General features: G+C 48.2%; 2 protein-coding genes across 2 annotated transcripts in view; both read left to right on the forward strand.

Annotated features, from left to right (window-relative positions):
* The window catches only part of AP4B1 (adaptor-related protein complex 4, beta 1 subunit), a 5,613-nt gene extending 3,035 nt beyond the window's left edge, over positions 1-2,578 (forward strand). The window contains exons 4-7 of the mRNA XM_009331929.1: positions 10-125; positions 327-534; positions 831-1,115; positions 1,376-2,578. Coding sequence (XP_009330204.1) covers positions 10-125; positions 327-534; positions 831-1,115; positions 1,376-1,803 — 1,037 coding nt within the window. The 3' untranslated portion in view covers positions 1,804-2,578. The remainder of the gene's footprint in view (positions 1-9; positions 126-326; positions 535-830; positions 1,116-1,375) is intronic.
* Positions 2,579-4,006: 1,428 nt separating this feature from the next.
* BCL2L15 (BCL2-like 15) lies at positions 4,007-7,693 on the forward strand. The gene is made up of 4 exons (XM_009331930.1): positions 4,007-4,112; positions 6,000-6,151; positions 6,935-7,150; positions 7,676-7,693. The coding sequence occupies exons 1-4, from the start codon at positions 4,007-4,009 to the stop codon at positions 7,691-7,693; spliced, it is 492 nt and encodes a 163-aa protein (XP_009330205.1).
* Positions 7,694-8,451: the final 758 nt, after the last annotated feature.

Genomic DNA, 8,451 nt, shown 5'->3' on the forward strand with positions numbered 1-8,451 from the left:
GAGCATTTTGTTTCATTGCAGCGGTAGTACAGGCTTTTCGGGACCTGGTTTGGCTGTGTCCCCAGTGCACGGATGCAGTGTGTCAGGCACTGCCTAGCTGTGAGGACGCCATCCAGGACAGTGAGGTAAGGTGGCTTTGTGCCTTGGGCTTGCAGCTGTTGAGGATGGGTGGACAATGACTGTTTGGCTTTCCTTTGGCTCACGATTGGTGGGCAAAGATCAGAAATCTTTAGAAGACTTGTTCTCTCGTATCTGTTTATTTCATGTTGGCACTGTCTTTCTGGTAAACAGCGCCTGTTTGCTATTTTTTTCTGTGGTTCCTTCAGGGCAAGCGCGCGCTGATCTGGCTCCTGGGCGCACATGGTGAGAAAGTACCGAATGCCCCCTATGTTTTAGAGGAGTTTGTGGAGAACGTGAAATCGGAGATGTTCCCAGCAGTGAAGATGGAGCTTCTGACAGCATTGGTGCGACTTTTCCTGTCTCGTCCTGCTGAGTGTCAGGACATGCTAGGGAGACTGCTCTATTACTGCATAGGTGGGTTCCCTTCATTCTGTTTCACTGAAGCTGTAGTACAGGCTTTTTGGGACCTGGTTTGGCTGTGTCCCCAGTGCATGGATGCTGTGTGTCAGCATCGTGAAGGGACCATCCAGGACGGCAAGATAAGGTGGCTTTATGCCTTAGGCTGCTACATGGCCCCTAGCTGTCTGGTTGGTGAGTGTAACAGGTTTACACTGTATCCCTGGGAATCTGTTTTTAGTAATTAAGGGTTAGTACTTCGGGGAAATCTGGATGATAGAATTCTACATAAATTATGTCTCTCTGATTCCCAGAGGAGGAGATGGATATGGCAGTACGAGACCGTGGATTGTTCTACTATCGCCTTTTGCAGTCTGGTGTGGAAGAAGTGAAATGGGTCCTGTGTAGCCCCAAGTCTGACCCCTCTCTGGGGCTCCTGGAAGACCAAACTGAGCGACCTGTGAATACATGGGCTTCAGAGTTTAATACTCTTGCACCAGTTTATGGCAGAGAACGCTGGGCACTCGTCACTGCTCACCAGCCAGCAGAACCCTCTTATGCTTGCTCTTCTTGTACTGACTCCAGGAACAGCGACACAGGTAACCCGCCTCACCTTCATCTGGGATCCATTTTCCCCTTGTCAGTAGATGTTCTCACATGGGTTTCTTTAGAAGATGATCACAGTGCTTTGAGAATGCTGTCTTAGTGTTCTGACTATCTTGTGCAATGCATGGCTGATCACTGCTGAAGGCACTGTGATTCCAGCCCTCTTCATCTGATGGCTGCATAAGATGTTCTTTGTGAAATTGGGAGCTGCATCTTATATGCCGCATCTCACATGTTTGTGGTTTCATTTCAGAGTCACTGATTTCTGAAGGGAGTAAAGAAGTCCTCAAGGTTCATCCCAATACAGGCAGCCTGACCTTAATTCCTGATGTTTACCTGACTGCAGAACAGTTTGAGAAGACCTGGCTGAGCTTGGACATGAGCTGCCACCTCTCCCTGCCCTGGTGTGGGACTGTTCATCCGGATACCATACAGACGGCTCTTCACGTTGTCCACATCCAGACTATTGCTATGAGCAAAGCTGGCGTCCAGCCATGGAAAGCTTATCTCAGTGCTCAGGATGACGCAGGTTGCCTCTTCCTAACAGAGCTTTTGCTTGAGGCGGCAGATTCAGAGATGCAGGTTTCAGTGAAGCAGAGTGAGGCAAAGCCGGAGGCGCTGCAAACCTTTATTTCGGCGTTAAGGACGGTCGTGGGGGCAGTTGCCGGACTGGGGTCCTGATTGTTCACGGCTACCAGTAGGCTGCTTGCTCGGGGCACAGGAAAAGTTTCTTCTTCTGGCTTCATTTGCCATACTTGCTGCTGGTTTTGTACTTTTAAACTGTGGGAGTGTTAGCAGCCCTTTCCTGGAGCAGAGCTGGGCCTAGCAAGGACATGTGGTGTGGGAGTAGCTGCAGCTCGCAGGTATGGGATTGCTGCAGCTGGTGAATGGGGCAGGGTGAACGGTCTGTCCTCCCTCTGGGCTGGGGAAAGGACAAGGTAATGCATTCATGAGCCCACTGCTTCTGGCATGAGTCACAGAAGTGGTGGCAGCTATGGTGATTGTCACAAGGCACTAACGTGACTGGTGGAACCAGAAATGAGCACAATTCAGGGATGTGTTTTGGAGAGTTTTTTTCATGAGAATTGTAAATAATTCAAAAATCAGTTCAGAGGACTCTGCTGCTTATCTCGCATTAAGAGGAACAGTGCAGTGAAGAGAGAAGTATTTAGTTCTTGGCTCCCTTTACATGTGGTTTAGTTTTCTGTCTGATAGACGGATTTTGATAGTAGCTTCACTTACGGGTGAACAGAGCTCTGCTGTGTCAGAGATGGGTGGACAGGGTACATCGTGCTCACTAGAAACAGTATGTTTCTCTTTCAAGAGAAAGAAGTGTATTTTCTAGTTGAATTGTGTTACTGCAATCACGAATCGCCCTCTCTGAAATTCCCCTCTCAGAGCTACTGTAAGAAAATGCAGGAGTGTGCAGGTTGTGTATGATGTGTTTGCGTGAGTTAATAAGGCATTCGGCCATGTCAGTGAGCTGTCAGTCCTCGGTGCTCACACCAATAATGGAAGAATTGCTGTTCAGATAATTAACCTGTATGGAATATTAAATTTTTGCTGATACTGATTTTTACCCTTTGTTACTTTGTAACTAGAATGGGTACTTAAAGGTTTGTTTTCTGTGTAGTACGTACTTCTGTGCAGTCCTGTCATCCTGTCCTCACAATACAGTACACGAGATGGTGCAGTGCTGTGACTAAATTTTTACGGTTTTTGAAGTTACACTCTGGCCAGCCTTGGGACTTGTTTTTTGAAGAGCATGTTGACAGCACTCCATCTGCTCTGCTGAAAGTTACAGAGAGTTGGACTTGGTACAGTGTCATGAAAAGTGTCCTTGTCAGAGCCATGTTTTACACAGCGGCGAAACCCTGAAGAAGGTTCCTTGGCTTAAGGTTGAGGTGCATTGGTTACCATAACAGGGCTTTATGGTACTCCATAAGGAGTGGCTTTGTTAACCCTATTCTGTAAGATTTCTTGTAATTTTTCATTTCTTTTAATGTCTGTATTGTACCTTTAAATTGCAATATGCCTTCCATGCACTTCACTGAAACACTGCTGCCACTGTTAAACAACAGGTTTTAGATTTTATTGCTGATTTTCCTAATAAAAATGTGACTCATTCCTGGCTGTTTTCCGGAGTATTTGTTCATTCAACCCTGAAGTCTGCAGGATGGAGTCATCCGATCACTACCGTGGATCCGGAGAGAGCTGCAGTCCAGCTCCTGCCTCTGTGTCAGACGGGGCTTTTCCCTCTCAACCTCCCTGAAGCAAGGCTTTAAGGAGCAATTGTGCAACAATATATTTCAGTCTCATATGCCAAATTACTGTAACAGGTGAGCTACCTACGAATGATAAGAAGTCAGCTGTAGCACAGCTCCTATTAACAGTTTCCAGTGTCTTTATGCATATGTTGTATTCCTGTCCTTACGGAGAGCTGCATTGGAGCATCGGCATTATGCAGTTTTCAGAAAAAAGTTGATAGCTTGTTGGCAAGCTATCACTTATGCTGCTGTGGCTAGACTGAGTCTAGTCTTTGCCTGGGATGGGACTTGGAGCTTCTAGCCTTTTATCCAGACACCCTTCCTGATGAATGAACAGGTCAACAGTCTTCGATAACTTGTAAGTATTTATTTCAGTTGATCTTAAAAGAAATTACTTATTTTGAAACTAAACCACACCCATAGCTTGAATGTTGACAGTTAAGAGAGCAAATATTGGCATGTGCTGTTCCGGGGGAGGAGTCTGGGGTCATACTCTTCCCAGAAGGAAGAACCTGTGCGGCTCCAGGAAAGCCAAAATCCGGAGGCAAAGCTCACCTGCAAAGAAGAGCAGCTGCAGTGGTGTCCCTGCCGACTCTGCAGCGGGGGGACACGCTGAAATGGCAACCTTCGAGGAGCAGACAGAATGCATTGTGGAAGCCTTGTTCTCTGACCTCTCAGGTGAAGATGGGAGTGACTGCCGGAGCCTGGAGACAGACTGGGGAGGTAGGACCTGTGTGGAAGGAAAAAATGGTTTGTTTGCTGTAGATGAGAGAGGAGAGTTTTGACTGAAAACTTAAAGGAAGGAGGCTGTAGCTTGGGGTTGTTGGGTTTCCTAAAATGCAGACTTGTGATGACTTCCACAAGTCTCTCTCTTTTGGGGGGAAAGTTAGAGCAAGGTAAAGTTGTTTGAATCTTGGGCAGCCCACAGCTGCAGTCTGCCTTGGCAGGGTCTGGCAATGGGGGCTGTGAAGGACGGCCACACGGCTTTCCACTCCTTGGGGCTGCGGGTGCTGGTAGCTGGCAGTGCTGGCAGGGGAGGTGCCGCCGGCTGCTGTGCCCCACACAGATCCGCAGGTCCTGAGTAAATTGCTCCGAACCAATGGGGTGGGACAAGTTTTAATTGTCATTATCAAAAAGAAAGATCATATTGCTTATTGGATGAAAACAGTTGCTTTAACACGTAAGGCAGAATGTGGTCTTTGCTTCACAAAGCTCCTAATATCATTTGGGCTACTTTGGTTTGCTGGGCAATGCCAAGAAACCCAGAATTTAGCCTGTATTCGTATGGCTTTTCCCATTATTTTCTCGGCAACAAACCAGATAAAATGTCCCAAGAGACACTGGGATCTTGCTGACACCAGATAGCAAGCAAAGTCGATTTCTCAAAAGCTTCATGGAAGTTTGTCATTTTGCCTGAAGAAAGTCTCCATTAGCGTATTGCTTGTTTCCCTCTCCTGGATTAGATGCTTGTGCCTCTGCCTCTGCTGTCCTGAGCACTGTGAAACTGCCCCAGACCCCCGGGAGATGCAGGCTTCTGCCCAGGGCTGCAGGCGCCGAGCGCACCTGAATGAGACGAGCGAAGCTGGAATTAGGGGCTGAATGAGGGAGCAGGGTTGGATCAGGAAGCGATGCCTCCAGATAGTTGCCCACCACTTTATGTCAAAAGATCCTGCTTTCAGTTCCTTATGACTTTGTCAAACATGGAAATGGTTTGGCTGAAACTTTCAGTGTGGGGTAGCTCCTTCTGGCTGAACCTTGTTTTGGTAATATTCAGAAAAAATAAATAATACTCTGTTGTTGTTTTTTTCCCCTCAGGCTGCTTTAAGGGAAAAATGTTTTAACTGAGGCGCTCCCCGCCCGCCCCCCCTTTAAGTGGTTTAGCTGAGAAGTTCTAATGGTTTTATATACTTGAGATTTGTGAAGTATGCCTTTTGCTCCTTTCTGAAAACCTTCCTAAATTTGAGTCACTATGAGACTTTGAAACGTTGCAATTTGCACTTGTTCAGAAGAGACCTTGAGTATAATATCTAAATTCTCCGAAGACTGCACACGATGATCTGCAGCCTTGAAATGCTGGGGGAATGCAGGCAGGACTTTGCCGTCTGATCGATGCTGCTGTGCCACTGCAGTCAGAAGAGAGAGATGAGATGTTTTCTGAGTCCTCTGACCTTCCTTGCTTGCTTCTGGCAGCCTGGGAGGAAGGAGCTGCCGGAACCCGGAGGGGTAAAAGAGAGGCCTTAGGGATGCCCTTGGAGAAACAGGAGTAGGGGATGAGCTGAGACTTGGGCATGAAGCAGCTGAGGTGGGAGGAAAGAGACCTGGACAAACCCATAGTACAGAGCCCCTTGCTCCCTGTAAATCAATTAACACCTGAATGGTTGTATGATATTTCTTAGGGACTTTGGTTTTACATTTCCCAATGTGTCTTGTCATAGGTCTACCCTGCGTTAACCTCCTGAGTGCTTGAGGCAGTAACTACCGTAGCACCCATTGAAGGCAGCGTTTTGGATGCAGTATACAGCTAAAGAGGCTGGGCTGCCAGCGTATGTTCTCTTTCTCCACCTTTAATGCGTTATGCTGAAACCCCTCACCCTGCTCTCTCTGCTCTAGACCCTGTGCAGTCTGCAGGAGAGCCTCCAACCAGGTTTGACCCAGTCGTGGTCGCCAGTCGCCTGCGGCAGATGGGGGACCAGTGCAACATGGATTTTGAAAAGTGCAACATGATTTCCTCAGAGGCTCTTGCTGAAGTGCTCAAGGGGAAGGTAAAGCACACCCTGTCCTGCTTGGCCTGGCCAGATCCTTGTCTGTAGGCTAGCCTTGTGTCACCTTGCCTTGGAGAATAGCAAAAGCCTGGGGAGCAGCACAGCTTATGCTGCAAGGAGTCGCGGGTCTGAGGGAAAGGGGCAGATGCCCCGCAGCCTCCCTTCATTTCTGTGTCACGGGCGGTGTGTGAGCCACCAGGACAGAAGCTGGACAAGGCACAGTGCGAGCTGCCTTTTATCCTCCTCTCTTCCAAAGAAGCTGCTTTTTATCACCTGAGAAGCCCTGGAGCTGCCTGGGCCGGCCTGTCACTGCAGGAGATGCTCTGTAGTCTGGAGCTGGTGGGGGCAGCTAGTGTGTAGAGGGGGAAAGGAGGAAGACTGTGGTGAGAGGGGCAGAGCAGGTGCTCCAGCCTGCTGCAGGTGATCTGGCTCCAGCCTGCCCTGTGGCCAGAGCTTTCGTGCCAGCACGCTTCTGGTGCAAGCACTGCAGGCAGTTGTAGCTTCAGGTTTGCTGCAGCTCTGGTTAGACTGCCAGCTGTCCTCCCCGGTCCTTCAGTCGCGCTTCCCACTGCTGCGGTTTGTACAAGCAGCAGTAAAGGAGAGCCCTGCCTTGAATGTCCTACGCTGTACAGGTATCACCAGGAAGCTGTGGGGTCATCTGCTCTAGTCATGGGTAGAAGCAGCAAATGCAGGAATTTAACTCAATCTTGGATTTTGAGCCAGGACTTATTTATCACACTGTCATTTAAAAAGAAGCTCAGACTGCCCTCTCGATGCTTGCAGATGGAGAAGTTTGGGGCTGCCGTGGAGTCTCTCAGCAGGAGCTGGAGTAACCAGAACCCCGAGCTGGTCTATGAGAGAGTTTTTCTCTCTGTTTCTGTGAAATTGCTAATGCATGTTGCTAAGAAAATCCCATCTGTGGTGCAGCCCAGACAACTCATAAATGCGATTAATGGAAATTCTCAAGTGAGAAGCTACATTGAGGCCTGCGGCGGATGGGTAAGGATGTAAAGGTGGCGGTGATGTTTGCCTGGATGTTTATGGCTCTTCCTTTGTGTCTCTCACCTCTCCCACCCGCCTCGCTCGGCTCGTCACTGATGCCCAGAGCGTCCCCCCACACATGCGCACCAGCTAACTCAGCGTATAGCCGTGGAGCACGGCTTTGCTAAACACCTCAATGAAGTCTTACTGAAGCCAGCATCAAACTTCCCATCTGCTTCTCTGTCTCAGGGTTTAATTCCTTATCTTGGTATCTTGGGAGCTCAGCTTGCTTCCTTAGATGACCGTCAAAATAATGAAGGATGGGTCATACAGAAAGCGCCGTCCTGCTCACACAGATTTACAGACCCCGCTTGGCGCATTTTACCAGGGGCAGGGATGAAATCGGTCCAGGAGAGGGTTGTAGCGGGAGGCGGATCACCCGTCCCTCCATCCTGCGTCCTTCTCTTCCTGCTGGTTCCTTTAAACCTGCCTTGAATTCTTTCTCTAAAACACATACACATGGGGTTTTTTGTTTGTTTTCAGGAGAACTTGGACAATTGAGAGAAAGGGCTACACTACTTTCCAGAAGGTGAAGCTGGGCTTTCTCATTGATTTAACTGGGAGAAATGCTGTTGTATTTCTTCAGGAGACTGCAAGCAGAACTCTACACGTAAGCAACATGTAAAAGACATTCTGTATCACTAAAACCAGAAGTTAATAAATGTTTGTTGTTATTAATTTGTTTTTCTGCTTGTGTTTGTCTTAAATTTAGCCATAAAAGTGGGCTTCACTCTTATTCGAGGTTTCTAGGTTAGTGCTTAGTGCTGCAGTGTTAATTTTCAGACTCGTCAGGTGAATATTTGTTTTAAAACACATTTCCATTTGTTATTCTAAAGATCTCTCTGTTCCTCTCAGGTGATTCAAAGGCTTATTTTTGCAAAATTAAAATTTGACATTATTTTAAACTAAGAGTGATGGCTTTCTGTCGTGGTTTCACCCCAGCCGGCAGCTCAGCCCCACCCAGCCGCTCGCTCACTCCCCCCCAGTGGGATGGGGGAGAGAATCGAAAGGGTAAAAGCAAGAAAACTCGTGGGTTGAGGTAAAGACAGTTTAACAGGTAAAGCAAAAGCTGCGCACACAAGCAAAGCAAAACAAGGAATTCATTGACTCCTTCCCATGGGCAGGCAGGTGTTCAGCCATCCCCAGGAAAGCAGGGCTCCATCACGCGTAACGGTGACTTGGGAAGACAAACGCCATCACTCCGAATGTCCCCCCCTTCCTTGTTCTTCCCCCAGCTTTATATGCTGAGCATGACGTCC

The sequence above is a fragment of the Pygoscelis adeliae genome, unplaced genomic scaffold (genome assembly GCF_000699105.1).
Source record: "Pygoscelis adeliae isolate BGI_AS28 unplaced genomic scaffold, ASM69910v1 Scaffold189, whole genome shotgun sequence".
Classification (NCBI taxonomy): domain Eukaryota; kingdom Metazoa; phylum Chordata; class Aves; order Sphenisciformes; family Spheniscidae; genus Pygoscelis; species Pygoscelis adeliae.

Bases quoted from the DNA above. Each gene is read 5' to 3' on its own strand.
- BCL2L15 (XM_009331930.1), top strand. From the start codon at position 4,007: ATGGCAACCTTCGAGGAGCAGACAGAATGCATTGTGGAAGCCTTGTTC. The intron at 4,113-5,999 runs GTAGGACCTGTG...TCTCTGCTCTAG, and splicing joins CCTGGAGACAGACTGGGGAG to ACCCTGTGCAGTCTGCAGGA. The intron at 6,152-6,934 runs GTAAAGCACACC...CGATGCTTGCAG, and splicing joins CTGAAGTGCTCAAGGGGAAG to ATGGAGAAGTTTGGGGCTGC.